Consider the following 16455-nt stretch of genomic DNA (forward strand, 5'->3'; position numbering starts at 1 on the left):
CTTTGTTTCATTAATTTATTTCTCGTAGCACACTGACGGGACGAGGGTGGTGCTGTAGGTTAAACCACAGAGCCTAGGACTTGCTGATCAGAAGGTCAGCGGTTCAAATCCCCACGACGGGGTGAGCTCCCATTGCTCAGTCTCTGCTCCTGCCAACCTAGCAGTTCGAAAGCACGTCAAAGTGCAAGTAGATAAATAGGTACCGCTCCAGCGGGAAGGTAAACAGCGTTTCCGTGCACTGCTCTGGTTCGCCAGAAGCAGCTTAGTCATGCTGGCCACATGACCCGGAAGCTGTACAGCTCCCCCGCCAATAAAGCAAGATGAGTGCCACAACCCCAGAGTCGGCCACGACTGGATCTAACGGTCAGGGGTCCCTCTACCTTTGCCTAGCACACTGACAGCTCTCTTGTGGGACACTAATTGGCTATAACATACAGCCATTGGGCGCTCATGCACATGTTCAGTTATGAAAATCTATGGCTAAGACATTCATGTGGGTAGAAGAACTCTTATTTTTAAATAGCATTCCATTTGTCATGTTATTATGCTGACGTTTTTGTTCAAATGCATGATCACAAAAATGTGCCCAATTCCATTACAAAGGAAGCCAAAGATGGTAATTTGATGTTTTGTGAAATTTAGGTGTATTTGGAAATGCAGAAGTAGTCTTTAGAAAATTTCTGTGATGTACTTTTGCTGTCACATTTCTAAATGGCTCTCTTCCTTTTTTCATAGCTGGAGATGAATTTGAAGCACAGACTGATGGGGCTTAATCGTCACCATTCTCATCTCAGTGAAGGCTCTCTCGGGTCCTCTGTTTGAAAGGATGCAGTTACATTAGTGTCAGCATAATTCTGTTAAGGGCTCCGTGTATCAATGTTGGCTTTTTTAAAAAAAATGAGGAAAAATCCTCAAATTTCTATTCATGTTTGTCTCTTTCGTGTGAGGAAAGATCCATTTTGGAAAAGACTGGTAGACCAATAATAATAATAATCTGTAAATTGTGTCACATTTACTCGGATTGACAGCCTGAGTCATGTAGTAATATGTCTTTTATTACTGTTTTTGACTGCTGTGACTTGCAGGCTGAGTTTAACTGCACAGTGCTATATACTCCACAGAACACGCATTTTTAAGACTGCACAGAACAAGAACACGTGGGCATTTAGAATATCCCCTGAGAGACTTGAAAATGAAGCACAGTCCAAAGAATGAGATATATTTCAGGATTAGTGTTTTATAAACTGAAATGGAATATCTTCTTTTCTTTCTCTCTGATGGCTTTAGACTCCAGTTCTATGTATGATTCTAACATACATGTGGCTCAAGGGTCCTGAGAAACCTGGATACAAACTGTACCTTGACTATGAATGCAATGGAGTGTCCATGGCCAGGCCACTAGCTCCCAGCCGCAATTTTCTCACTAACGGTTTAGACTCCAGTTCTAAACACCCTTAAATGACCAACACTGTAGATCAGTGAACAGTGCTACAGTGTGGACTTTGGAAACTGGGACTCCAATGTCACTTTTGACTATGAAAGCACTGTGGTTGATATCAACCCAAAGACATTTTCTCAATATGAGTTAAAATAAGGGTCATGGTATAAACCATTGTTTCCCAAACTAGCGTCTCCAGCTGGTTTTGGACTACAGTTCCCATCATCCCTGACCCCTGGTCCTGCTAGCCAAGGATGATGGGAGTTGTAGTCCAAAAACAGCTGGAGACCCAAGTTCGGGAAACTAGGGTTGCCATACGCCCGGAATTTCCCACACATATCTGGAATATTTCACTTTTTGTAATATGGCAACCCAACTATTATTAACTTGTAAACTATTATTAGCTTCCTGAATATTTATTTGGTGCTTATATGCTAAATACACAAAGCAGCCTCCTGTGGGGAAAAATAGGTACCGTATTTTTCGCTGTATAGGGCGCACCGGACCATAGGGCACACCTAGATTTTAGGGGGGGAAAATAAAGGGGGGGAATTATTAAAAAAAAAACCCAGCCCCAAGGAGCAAAGAAGCCAAGACAGCGAGCGGGATGGATCCCACTAGCTGTCTTGGCTTCGTTCTTAGCCGCGGGGCTGGGGCGGGGGAAGCCTGAGCTTCCCCTGACCCCAACCCCCAGAACGGGTCCAGGAGCAGAGGTGAGGTTGCGTCCAGAAGAGAAGGCGAGGTTGCGCTCCCCGGGCTTCAGGCTGCAGGCTGCTATCCGCAAGCCTTCGGAGCCCGGCGGGAACTCCCACCACACTCTGAAGGCTTGCGGCTAGCTGCCTGAAGCCTGGAGAGCGAGAGGGGTCGGTGCGCACCTTCAGAATACTGCCAGGACCTGTGTTCAGTCCTGGCATGGAAAAAACCACAGTGTGTCTGGAGGAAGTGGGTCAGGCAGCATTCTGAAGCAGGCAACCAGAGCAGATGACTGGCAAGCAGGGGCAGTATTTACTCAGAGATTAGGAGTTAGGACTTAGCCAAAGCTGTCAGAGACATGTCCTAGGGAAGAGACTACATGTTGCAACAGGCAATGAGTTCAAACTGAGCCCCTTTATAGCTACTGGGCCTACCTCTCCTAGGTCCTTTCCTTTTGATGGACAATGGAGATTCTTAAAGTAGCAGCCCTCGAGTTCAACACTCCTTGATATTTCATTATTTCTGGCTCTTGGAATAGGGGGTATTGGTTCCATGGGGTGGGGGAGGGATCTGGCTCAGGAGATGCAATCTCTGGGACTCCAGGTTGGGGGACCCATATTCAGATGGCTCGAGGCTGCTCAACTCAGGCTGTGTCAGGGCTGGTGCTATTGGCACAGCTGACCCCTCTCTCTGTGTGTCAGTGTCCAAGCCACTGGGGCATGTGAGGACAGACTACAGGATAAAGTTATTGCTACATGCTTCTCTTCCGAAAATATTAGGGAGTAATGTTCAGAACTGTATGTACAGAATTCAGGATCTAATCTACAAGGGCAAACTATTCTGGTCTTGGATATAGCGGCTGAGAACTAGAGGAATTCGCACACACAATCCACATCTGATTTTTTTTCTGGTCAAGTTTCTTCCTCTGCAGGGATGACTGGAAAACCACCAAAATACTATTCATACTTCCTCAAGTTAAAAATAACTTAGGGAAAGCTGGAGACGCATTCATTCTCATTGATTTGAATAGGTATGCTTAACATAGTTGGACTGTTGGATTTGGTAAACGTTGCTGTAAATTTCAAAACATGCAGTAGAAACAAAGACAGTGTCTTCCCTGACCTGTATGAACCAAGGAACTGAAAATTGGGGGGGGGGGGGGGGAGGCTGCAGTTTCTTCAAAACCCCTTCTTTCTCCTTGCAAGCAATCTTACCAGAGGCTGTACAGACACGAAATGGTGGCTTGTCTCCCATAAATGCAATTGTGAACTGAACGGAAATTGTGCAGTGGCTTGAACACGTAAAGCAGAAAGCTTTTGCTATCTTTGTGAGCTAGCTGAACAGGGAAACAGATTAGAGAAATAGCTTCTTCAATAGGCAGCAACATTGCCGTCGCACAAAATTTGATGAATAAGTCCTCCCAGTGGCACTAACACCTGATATGCACATTGCACGGATTAGGAAGGCAGGTTTTTTTTGGGGGGGGAGGAATCCTTCCTGTTACTGATGCTACAGGTATATTATCTAATGAAAACACACAAAGATTTCTCTACGGAATCTGAAAGTTCTTTGGCATTTGCTTCAAACAATTATATGTTGTTCCTCTACTATCTGAGAAGCACTGAGGCATATCCAGGCCTGATTACATTTCCTCTTAGCACCAAATCAAACCACCCCACTTGGGTGGTAAGCAGTTTTCCTCTCTCCCACAGCTCAAGCTTTGATGCAGGTGGAAAGAAAACGGTGACTTCCACTAAGGAACATAGTCTCATATGTGTAATATCTCAATGTTCCTTAAATCAAGGCATCCTCAATCATTAATGATGCTTTTTATAATATTCCAAACAAAGAAGTAGCTTTTCAAAGGGCCGTAGCAGGAATTTAGCTGCACGGCTTCCTTTATCACCAGTGAGAGGTGAACAGCTAAATCCATCACACACTGCTTTGAAACTGCCCCACTTTGAGCGTTATACTTCCAAAAAAGGTATTAGACCTTTTTATAAGTAAGGACTTAGCAAGGAAAACAGTATAATCTCTGCTAATAATGTTTGAAGGGCAGCTTTGCTTCCTGAAATCAACTGTAAGACAACAGCAGAGATCAGCATGCATACCTACAGGTGAGAGAAGACGGACATTTGTGATAGCAGGCTTGCAGCATACTGACCTAGCCTGAAGATCGTAACACCTTGGCCAATTTCATTGTGCTCTATCCAGTGACAGTACAGGGAACAAAATGTGTTGTGATTCTCCCTGCCTACAGCATAGAATCATAGTATCATAGAGCTGGAAGGGAACCAGAGGATCATCTAGTCCAACCCTCTGCAATACAGGAATATTCAGCTGTCCCTTATGGGGATTGAACCTGCAACTTTGGCATTATCAGCACCGTGCTCTAACCAACTGAGCTATCCAGCTCCAGCTATCCATGTTCTATGCTTTATATTTGCAATTAGCAAAGGAAAATACATGACCAATACTTTTTTTTTTAATCCCACAGTACTATCTGTCTGCCAAATTAGGACAGTGGAGCCAAACTAACACTTTCATTCTTCGTTGTGTCTCATCAATCTTCCTGCCTCCAATAGTTAATTCTCTTTATAGTTCTTCAATGTCAATAGCATTCAATTTTCCTACAGTTGTTATCTACAAACTGAACGCCACATGTGAAGTTCTTTGCTGTCAATCCCACCATGTGAGCACAATTCTGCAGCCTTTTTCATTTATTAGGTAGGCACTAGACTCACAACTCAAATCCCGAGTTGACCATATAAAACCTGTGCAATCTTTATTCATTGTAGTTGGAGCTCATAGGCCTCTTACACAAGAATGTGTACAAACAACTGACAGAAGTTCCTCTAGAACGGGTGTCTAACACAAGGCCCGCGGTCTGAATCTGGCCCGCCAGACCTCGTCATGTGGCCCGTGTAGCCGCCACCGGCCGCCAGCCTTCACCTTTTATTCTCGCCTTTTTTCCCCCTTTTTTTTTTTTTGACACAAGAAAGCTGCCTCTTCAGCGCATGCGCGGCAGACTACAAGCCAGAGAACATCTGCCCTCTAGCGGCGCCGGCCGTTCTACACAGGAAACCTCCATTTTACATGCATTCAGGAAACTTCCACTTGTTTTTATATTGAGCGCATATTGAGTCCTATAGATACAACCGGTCCTTTGAAGGTGACCAAACTGCTCATGCGGCCCCCAATGAATTTGAGTTTGACACCCCTGCTCTAGAAGATACCTAGGAGAGATTCCCTGGATAATATGACACATAGACATGGAGATTAGCAAAACAGGACTGGTCTGCAAGAGAGGTAGACATCTTTACTGGCTAGTCTTCTAACACCTCATGAAGACTTCACAAGCAAACCAAAATGTGGGCCTGAAATCACAGCAGATATTTGAAAAAAGCATTGTTTATATACAAATCCATCCAAAAGACCCCAACTGTCAGATAATGTGCAAGATTCCAAGATGATGACTCATCAATCATGCATATCACAAAAACAACGGCCCAAAATCACATACTCTGCACTGGCTAAAGAGTTCAACAGTTGGCTCTCAGGACTGTTATACCTTAGGAGTTTGAAGTCCACATAATAATAATAATAATAATAATAATAATAATAATAATAATAATAATAGCTTGTTTGTTTATACACCGCCCATCTGGCTGAGTTTCCCCAGCCACTCTGGGAGGCTGCCAACAAAAGATTAAAATACAGTAATCCATCAAATATTAAAAGCTTCCCTAAACAGGGCTGCCTTCAGATGTCTTCTAAAAGTCTGGTAGTTGTTTATTTCTTTGACATCTGGTGGGAGGGCATTCCACAAGGCATGTGCCACTACCAAGAAGGCTTCCTGCTTGGTTCCCTGTAACTTCACTTCTCGCAGTGAGGGAACCGCCACAAGGCCCTCAGAGCTGGACCTCAGTGTTCGGGCTAAACGATGGGGGTGGAGACGCCCTCTCAGGTATACAGGGCCGAGGCCGTTTAGGGCTTTAAAGTTCAGGACCAACACTTTGAATTGTGCTCAGAAACCCTTTCAGTATTTTTAAACATCTGAAACCAGATGCTAAGCCAGCTTTGCAACTTTTTTTTTTCTTTTCCGAAGCACCAGGGACAGAAAGGGAGAGGGCCTGCCTGAGGAATAAATGTATTGCTGCCATATCCTGGCAGCGTCTGACTGATGTAATGGAGCCTGAAGAATTTTGACAGGAGCCCAGACGTCAGCCCAAGATGCAGCACTCCCAGGATGAGAAAAGTGCAAAGGGACCAACCACAATACCAGAGTGCATGCAAGTTGTGTTACATGCAAGGAAAGGCAGAATCACCCTGGATTTACTGCACCATATAAGAACATGAAGCGCTGATTAATTGCTATAATAAAATGTTGGTTTAAACATGCACTGAAATGCATGTTGTGAAATGTTGCAAACAATGCCATTTCCCTTCTGATTTAGTATCATTAGGCAATGGAATCTTACAGACACATCCAAGATGTAAACAAGTCATCATACTAGATTCATGAGAACCGTTCTGCCTATTACATATTTGAACATGGGCTTTTTCTCAATTCATCAAGGAATTTTGTAATATTATCTCTCAGAGACACATTACAATATGTGGAATTCCCACTCTAATATCTTTTATTAAAAACATACTTCTTATTTAATTAAAAGACTTTGGAAGATTAGTTTTGATTCATTTGACGAAATGGTGGATACTAATTAGAACAAACAAGGTTGGGAAGCCCCTGAGAAAGTAATAATTCTCTGCAGCGAGAAATAACAAACACGAGCAGAATATTAAGTTAATTATCCCTGTTGAAAGGTCAGAAGAAATTGTTCAATTTTCCTTATTTAACTTTCAAAAATAAAAATAAAAATCAGCTTCTTAAAATAAATACTTACCACAATGTCTTCAGGGAAGGTGTCCCGGCTGAAGGAACCGTCATCAAACATGACTTCGTAGAAAACTTGAGATGTAACTTCTTTTACTCTGCAGCTATAGTACCGTGTGTTCCTGTGTTTCGCTATGACAGTTTGGCCGGCTGAGACCGTTTTCTCGAAGGCTTTGGTTTTCTAGAAAGCAAGAATTAAACACACATTGTTATATCAGCCACAAAATTTGTCTCACTCGTTTCAATCCACTGGGTCCTGTACATCTAAGGATTCTTTGTGTCTGATGACCAGGACTCATGAAAGACCTGTGCTCAGAAACACTCAACTGATTGCCGATTTGCTATCAGACCAAGTTTGAGGTGTTACTATTGATATATAAATCCCTTTAAAAATTGAGACCAGCTTACAACTACGAGATCACCTTACCGTACATGTGACCACATGACCACTTCAATTGGCACTGCTGTAAGGTAAAGGTAAAGGGACCCCTGACCGTTAGGTCCAGTCGTGGCCGACTCTGGGGTTGTGGTGCTCATCTCACTTTATTGGCCGAGGGAGCCGGCGTACAGCTTCCGGTTCATGTGGCCGGCATGACTAAGCCGCTTCTGGCGAACCAGAGCAGCGCACGGAAACGCCGTTTACCTTCCTGCCGGAGCGGTACCTATTTATCTACTTGCACTTTGACGTGCTTTCGAACTGCTAGGTTGGCAGGAGCAGGGACCGAGCAACGGGAGCTCACCCTATTGTGGGGATTCGAATCGCCGACCTTTTGATCGGCAAGTCCTAGGCTCTGTGGTTTAACCCACAGCGCCACCCGCGTCCCTTTGGCACTGCTGTAGGTGCCACATAATACCCGTTCCACATTTATGAAATCGTTCAGTGAAGCAGCACTTACAACTTTGGAACTCCCTGTCTATTGAGATCAAGCACCTTCACTGTACTCTTCTTAGTGCCTGCTAAAAACATTTCTGTTTAGACAAGCCTACCCAGGTGCTTAGAAAGTTGAAGTAATATTGAATGGCAGATGAAGTTGATGGACTATATGGAATTGGCGGAAATGACTGGCAGAATCCGAGACCAGGGAGAAGAGTCAGTGGAAAAAGACTGGAAAAAGTTTAAAGACTATTTACAGAAATACTGTAAAATTAATGAATGTTAGAAAAATGTTGGAATGAAGTTACATGGCTTTAGTAGAAATGTTATAAAGAATTAAGTATAAATAGATTATTAGAGCATTAAAGAGGAAAATAAGGTTAGAATGTGTTAAAACAATTATAGGATAGAAAATAGAGGAAGATGGAAAGGAATTGCTGAAACAATTAATAGAAGTGGAATACAAAAAGGGAGGTGTGAGGAGGTCGTGGAAATTAGTGAAAGAAGGATAAAATATTGAAATTGGACTGTGTTTTAAATGGTTTTTGTTTTGTTTTGTTAGTTGTATGTTAGTGTTTTGCAGTGTTTTTTATTTTTATTTTTTGTATTGTATTGTATTATTGTATGTTTTTTCTTTTTTGGTTTTTTGTAGTGTTGTGTTTAATTTGTTGGAAAACTAATAAATATTACTATAAAAAAAAGAAAGTTGAAGTAATATTAATCTCTTTTAGCATTTTAACTTTTTTAAACAGTGGTACCTCGGGTTACATACGCTTCAGGTTATATACGCTTCAGGTTACACACTCCACTAACCCAGAAATAGTGCTTCAGGTTAAGAACTTTGCTTCAGGATAAGAACAGATATCGGGAGGCACAGCGGCAGAAGGCCCCATTAGCTAAAGTGGTGCTTCAGGTTAAGAACAGTTTCAGGTTAAGAACAGACCTCCAGAACAAATTAAGTACTTAACCTGAGGTACCACTGTACTTTAAAGTAGGGTTGCAATTTTTTCTTGATTTTACTGTTTTATCTTTTCTAAACTGCTTTGAGGGTTGTTGTTTTTTAACAATCAAGTGATGTATAAATTTTATGAAAGAAACAGATGAATGAAGGCCTTCTTTGCCACAGCCACAACTGTCAGAAAGCAACTGTTTAGAAACATCTCCCTTAGCCCAAGCCGCTTGCTTCTAGAGTCAAGAACTTGCACAGAAAACGTGATGCATTGTAGGTGAGCTTTTAACTGAAATTGATAAAATATAATTTGTCTTGTTTCAAGTGTTTTATTGAGGGCTAGTAAACAGACCATCAGTGTAGCAGGTCTCATATGAAATGTACATGGGGTGAGAGAGAGTTCTGGCTTTGCTATTCCATCTGGCTTGTTTTTCACTCTCTTCCCACTTCCTAATAATCTGCAGCTGCTTCCAGGTCTGTGCAGAGGTTGCAGCGACTTCTGAAGCCTGGGCGGGAGTCTTGTTAGAATAAAGTTATAAACTCAAACAAAAAAAAAGCAGCTGGTCCCTGGCTTAGCCCCATCAAGGCCCGGGGCAAATGTGCCTGGCTCCCCCCCCCCTTCTGTATGGGCCTGGCTGCTTCCCTTCTCTTGCTAAGTCCCAGCTCCCACCCCACTGCTTTACTCCACATCTACCTATCATCCATTCCATCTGGCTGTCAATGCCACCTTCATATCTGAAAGGAGACAATGCAAGAGGCTTTGCTTGGCGAGTCCTTCTTACCAGCCACACATTCAGCAATGCCTCTTGCATTCCCTAAAGAGCTCCTGAGAACAGTATTGCCGACGCCTTTACCACCAACACTAAATAGAGAAATGGTTGCAGCAGCAGCAGCATCCTATTGAAGTGACAGACTGTCAAAATGCTATAGTCATTCTGCTTAAGGTGTCTCTGAAAGCCACATACAACTCCAAAGATCTTTTTGCTGCTGCTAAAATCCTATGCACAGATATACATTGGTTTGCTTGCAGAACTGGAGATGAAAATCATGGCTCACAGCGGTCTTGAGGATGCATGCAGGTACCTGCTTTGCCTCCAGTTTCAGAAGCATGGAATCATTAGCATGTGTCACAGTGCCACACAGGCTTCTGCAATCGCCACTTGCAATCAAAATGAGTGTATCAGCTCCCAGTAGATAAAGCGTAGATTAAAGAAAGCTCGTATCTATTACAAAAATGTCCAAGGGCTCATCACATTTTCAAACCAGTTGCTACATTTGGGTAGGGCCTTATGATATATACAGTGAGAAACAACAGCTTTAGCATTGCTTCATTCTCCATTGCTCTGGGGCACAGGGTAGCAGTGTGCCAGGCCAAGGAGATCTCTGTCTCATGCATTCTCATGAGCCACTGGTTTCCATCACCCAGCAGGCTGCTAATCGGTGCATGGAATGTCTGAGAAAGGAGATAAATGGAGAGAGCGTCTTCCCTTTCTCTCTGCTGCTTGCACTGCAGCACTTATAACCTGTTGAAAGGTAAGACGAAGAAGGGGGAATGCGTTTCAGGTAACTACAAATCAACCCACTCACCAATTTGTACCACACACTGCATGTAGCACATTTCACTTTGTGTACAGTGGTACTCAGGTTACATACGCTTCAGGTTACATATGCTTCATGTTACAGACTCTGCTAACCCAGAAATAGTGCTTCAGGTTAAGAACTTTGTTTCAGGATAAGAACAGAAATCGTGCTCCGGCGGCGCGGCAGCAGCAGGAGGCCCCATTAGCTAAAGTGGTGCTTCAGGTTAAGAACTGTTTCAGGTTAAGTACGGACCTCCGGAACGAATTAAGTACTTAACCTGAGGTACCACTGTATATGCCAAAATTAATAAAGCCTATGGCTATAGCCAGATAATAAAATGTAGAGAAAACAGGAAATGTTCAAATGTATAACTGATTTAGAGAGGAAGATGTTTCAAAATTAGAAATCTACTTAGCTGAAAAAAAATGTGACATATGCAGACTGATTACCTGCCCTTTATTACCTAATGATTGTAACCTTTGAGAGCAGCAAACTATTCAATACATTCGGAGAACTAAATCGCGAGTACTTACAAGATGAATATATCAAAATACTTTGAAACATGGATTAAACCATGTCTCATTGCTTTAACACTGCAATACATAGTATTTGATTTTAAAAAGATGGGCCTTTATCAATACTCCATTGTTGATTGTGGAATTATGGTTGTATATATAGGTGTGTCCTTGAAGAAATTAATATTACCTACACCTTGCCCTGTACTACTTAAATGCAAAGACCCCATTCTCTTCCTGCCAGCATGAAACTGTGGTAGCTAGGCATTGTATCTGCAGTGGTTAACCAGGGGCCACGCCTAACCAGGTTTGGAACCAGAATGGCTCTTGCTGTACGGGTGAAAAATGGAGCAAGCAGTCCAAGAAGAGTCAAGGGCCCCTGATGTCCACAGATCCTGAGTTCCCCTCTCACTTCTCAGCCCTGTGCATTGAAAGGGGTAAGTTATAATGAACTATATATCAGGAAATAAAAGCAGAAGTGGTACAGAATTCAGCAGTGGTCAGTAACACTTGTAGCCAGGGCATCCTTGGGCAGCTGCTAGGGCCTCAACACATACGTAGATACTCTGCCCTGCCCCACCCCATCTTGGCATTCTCAGTACCCCAGTCAACTGGTTCTAGCCACCATTACATTTCCGCAATGTCCCTAGCATAGCATTGCTCTGTGACATGGTATGAAATTAAAACTAAAGCTAGACCCAGCTGCCCACTGCTGTTTGGAACACTACCACCACCAGGTAAGCCTGGCAAGGCCCAATGATGAAGGAGAGGGACCCCCAAAGGATGCTTTGCCAAGGGACTCCTCAAACCTGAATCTAATATGTTTCAATGTGGAATGTGTAAGTTTATGTCTAGAGTCCATGGATAAAACAAACACCATTAGATGTACTGCTGGGTAAGTGTTTAATGGTTCTTGTATTTGTATAAAAACTAATAAAAATGTGCGTGTGTTTTAATAACCTAAGTCTAGAACTTCTCATGGGTGAAATGTTCACTTACTCCAATTCATCGTGAATATAATTTGATTGTTTTGGTATGAGCCGATGCTGAGCTGCCTTCAGCCTCACTGCAGCTTTCGCAAACCTGGTGCCCTCCCACTGTGCTGGCTGGAAGCTGTAGTCCTGAAAAAGCTGAAAGGCACCAGGCTAGCAACTGTCCCTTCTAGACATCTGCCTGAAAACTTGACTCTTAGTGAGTCATTTAAGGATTTGTGGATCTGCTCCCATTTTTCATGGACCTATGTTTGCCCTGGAAAGTCAGTGCTGCCCTGCCACTGGTGGCGAAAGATGCTGTGTGTAGTCCTCTGCTGGTGGATTGTGCTTGGGTTTGTTGTTGTTGTTTTAAAATGCCATTAAAAGTTCAGAAAACAGTAATTTACCCCAACGTGGAGAGCGCGTTAAGAGTTGTCGATTTCCCATTCCTGGAAAAATGTATCTCACACGAAGTGTTATTGATAAACATGTTCCAAAAAAGATTTTCTACCACAGAAGCCTAAGAATTTATAGATGCAAAGAACGCAATTTTTGATCAGAGGGACAGCTGTTATGCAAAGAACTGAATTAGATTAGATAAACATCTGTGGCATTTTCTGGATTACTGTGCAAGCTGCGGTTTGGACAGCGCGGTTCCTTTTGTGTAACATGAGCGATGAATGAACTAAGGTAGTCATATAAAAATATGAGCCACAGCAAATCACAATGAAGAAGAAAGGTAATCTTGGCCTTCTGTGTGGAAATGAAATACTATGAATAAGTATTATAAAGTTTTATCTTGCCTCCTATGTATGAGGACAGAAAGCTAACCTTTTCTGTTATTTTTATAGTGATTATATAGGTCCTGGAAGACCTATGATAAATAACACATGTTATGGCACTTCAGCCCTTGGAAAGAAGGTCAACTTCACAGTCCTTAGAAAATCTGCCTTTGAAATAGTTCCCTTTTGACATGATAAAGTCTCGTCAAACCCACTGACTTTTATCCCTTGCTGCTGAAACATGTGGGAACAAGTAACAATGGCAGGCATGGCACTAAACCTACTGCAAATCGCTGAGACTCTGAGTAGAAAGGTGAAGGACACTGGGACACAGGTGGTGTTTTCATCACTCCTTCCTTGTTGAAGGTCATGTCCTCAGAAGAGACAAAAATACAGTGCAAGTGAATGACTGGCTACACAGATGGTGTCATCAGGAAGTCTGTGATTTGTATATATCAGGCACATCCAACTCCCAAGAGACTGCGATCTAATCCCACTATAAAAAAAATGACAGTGATCTACCCACTAGATTGACCAAAGTTTTTGAGTTTTGGGGGGAGAGGATTGTTCAGAGTTGTTGAACTTTTTTGGGGGGGGGGTCCATCAGGATCACACAATCGACCAGGATCGACCAGGGATGCCCCATGGTCGACAAGTAGATCGCAATTGACCAGTTGGACATGCCTGGTATATATGAAATGATCTGGAGTTCAATATGGGTATGTCTTTGAGTTAACATCTTACATCAAAAACTTGACAGTACCTAACTATCGAAGGCTTTTCACCAAAGCCAGACTGAATGTCTTCCCCTCTGCAGTGCTGGATGGTAGGTTGAGAGGAGTCCCCTACCAGGACAGACTTTGCTTGTGTGCTCAAGACATCGATTCCATAAATCATATTTTGTTACATTGTGCGAAGTATGAGCAGGCGAGGGCTGAACTGATACTACCCTTGCTGGTGCCTTTCCCGGGAAAGTCAGAGGCTCACTATGTCAGGTTCCTACTGGAAGACCGGACAAAAGCTAGAACGTTGGCAGTGGCAAAGTTTTTATCAGTGGTTGCAAGAACAAATGAGCCCTATATTCCAAACAAAGTGCTTGATTAACCTGGAGGTAGGCTGTATGAACTCTGTATTGATTTGCAATGTTTTGTTGGGTCTCTGGACCGTAATAAAGATAGTTGTAGTTGTAGTTGAAATGATCAATGGGGGGCTGCAGAGTTCTGGTCTGTGCCCAGTCTTGTTTAACTTCTTTATAAATGACTTGGCAGAAAGTGGGGGGGGGGGGAGGTACTCATCAAACCTGCAGATGACACCAAACTGGGTGGGGTAGCTAATACCTGCAAACACAGAAACCAGATTCAAAAATAATTTTGACAGGATGGAGAATGGGGCGCTAACAACATGAATTTCAATGAGATAAATGTGAAGTTCCGCATTTAGGCAGGAAGAATCAGATGAGACTACGGTATGGGAGAGACTTGATGTGATGGCAGTACATGTAAAAAGGGATCTAGGGGGTTTAGCAGACCACAAGCGATGAATGTGGTTCTACACTGTATGTAGTGTCCAGACAAGGAGGAATGGTAGAATCCTACAGCTTAATTTTATCCTACCTCAGAGCAAGACTGCGTTCATCAGTTTAAAGTGATATAGTGTGGATTTAATTTGAGCCAAGCCTTTCTCAGACTCAGAACTTGCTTTGAATGCCAGAGCTCAGCTCCGGATAATGAGATAATGAAACAATGAAGAGAGTTTCTCAAACTGCATGCATTTGCTTAGCACTGAGCAAAAAGCCCTGACTTGTCTGGGCTTAGTATTTAAAACAGTAACTCTCCTTCTATGAAATTAATTTACCAGTGCACACAACTATCATTCATTGCCTTTCAAACCCAGTCCATACAGTCTTGGCATTTTCTCATTGTTCTGTGACGGCCAGGAACTAGCAATCTTTTTAACCTGGTTCAGCCTAGTAGCAGTGTTCTTGTTTTTGAAAACACAGAAACAACAACATGGAATAAAATGGAAAAAAATAATACGGGAATTAAATTATGCAAATCCTTACCACATTTTGACTGATTTTGTGCCTGAAACATGTGATATAGACAACATAAGGCCAGTCATCTGGTTCCATCAGCACTCCTGCGGCATGAGCACATGTAACATGGAAAGAAGCTGGGCAACGTCCGTAGGAACACTGGATGCAGGCGCCAGATATTTTCTTAATTCTTTGTCGGCAGAAGATACATTTCTGTAGGCACAAAAGGAGAATTTCCAATTAACTTCATTTTAGCTGCCAAGCAGGTACTTCTGTTTAATCAGCTATGCCTAAATTCACACATCTGTGTTCTTAAGACTGCACACATCTCTCACACGCATTTTCGGATGCCTTTCCAAAGGAAGTTAAGCTTGGATGTGCTCTAAGACGTCGTGTATATTGAATCAGCTGTGTGAATTAGTACACAGTTAAATGCTTATGTTCAGTGGCAATTTTATCTATGTAGATTGAACTCATCATAAACAGAGAAGAGACACTAATATAGCAGTGGGGCCTGGTTTTTTAATTAACATTTTCAAATTAGTGCTTACATTGTAAATATTGCTATTGATACCATTTTTAAAAAAAAAAAACAACAACAACTATATGTAAACCATCTTATGAGGGCAGTGTGTTTTATCTCCCCCCACTAAACGTAAGTAAACATAAATAGGATTGCACTGTTATTCTTGCACTTAGAAGACAGCAAGGTGATACAAGGTGGATATGTTTTGGGTATGTATTCTGTCCTAAACTTTGAGGACAAAAGACATAGAGCTGATATCTCAAAACAAATGGGTAGAAGGTAGTTATATGGTAGAGGGCAGTTGTGCTCCGAGCCTCAAAACCCATCCCTCATGGAAATAAAGACACAGTGGAGACAGAATTTAGTTTAAATGTTAATGGGCAAATTTTGGCCACATACACAAATATGACTGGTATTGACTTAGGCATTGGTATCAAAACTATATCTGGCTCCTGCCCCACCCTGCAGGAAGCCTGTAAGGGTAAACAACCAGCAGGGGGATCTCCGTCAGTGTATATTGACTGGTGCTCACCCCCGGGGTCCTGGGGGTCCTGGCATGGCCCTAGCCCCTCTCCGGGCTTCGGACGAGATCCAGACCCCCGGATTCCTTTAACCGAATACCCTATTCATTGGAGGGGCAGGTGATGGCCGCACCTCCCCTCCCCACATTCCCCTAAACCAATGCCTAACCACCAAACCTTACAAAGTTGTGACGTTTGCTAAGAGTTAGGCGAAAACCAAGTGGCCACAGCCAATCTGCCACATTGGGAAAAATTCCTACCCGGTCCCTGTTCCAAAACAGGCGACCAACCGAAGTCCAAAGCAAGGCCAAACACGACCTAATTAATGGGTGGGTGAGCGAGTGTTCGGCAGCGTGAAGCAAAAGGAGGTCCCTATGTCGCGCTGCCAAATAGATACCTCCAACCCACAACCTTTGCCACGATGCCAATTGGCTAAAGGCCAGTGGCATAACTGTGGCACCACCAGCTTGGAGCGGGGCAAGCCACACCCATAATCCAGTTGGGGAAGAGTTTCAGGGGCTGAGCACAACATGGACCCTCTGTTAGCAGGATCCAACTTCTCAAGATAATCTGTACTGTAAAGCCCCTGTTAGTATTTCACGCCTCTGATGATGCAGATGAGATTGGTGCAAATCACATGCCTGTCTGGGAAGAGTATGGGAACAGAAGACAG

The 16455-nt window shown here is 42.9% G+C and overlaps 1 protein-coding gene across 8 annotated transcripts in view; it reads right to left on the minus strand.

The window, feature by feature from the left end:
* Positions 1–16455, minus strand: part of KDM4C (lysine demethylase 4C) — a 197169-nt gene that overhangs the window by 16285 nt on the left and 164429 nt on the right. For 6 of the 8 annotated variants that reach the window (XR_013391167.1, XM_077921529.1, XM_028713153.2 and 3 more), the window contains exons 19-21: positions 14763–14948; positions 12985–13074; positions 7039–7209 (exon numbers count right to left, since the gene is read on the minus strand). Coding sequence is in view for 7 of the 8 variants with exons in the window: in XM_077921529.1 (XP_077777655.1) it covers positions 7039–7209; positions 12985–13074; positions 14763–14948 (447 nt within the window). In the remaining variant the exon portion in view is untranslated. The remainder of the gene's footprint in view (positions 1–7038; positions 7210–12984; positions 13075–14762; positions 14949–16455) is intronic. The other 2 variants (XM_077921532.1, XM_077921537.1) reach the window with 1 other exon arrangement.

Source organism: Podarcis muralis, chromosome 17 (genome assembly GCF_964188315.1).
Source record: "Podarcis muralis chromosome 17, rPodMur119.hap1.1, whole genome shotgun sequence".
Lineage (NCBI taxonomy): Eukaryota > Metazoa > Chordata > Lepidosauria > Squamata > Lacertidae > Podarcis > Podarcis muralis.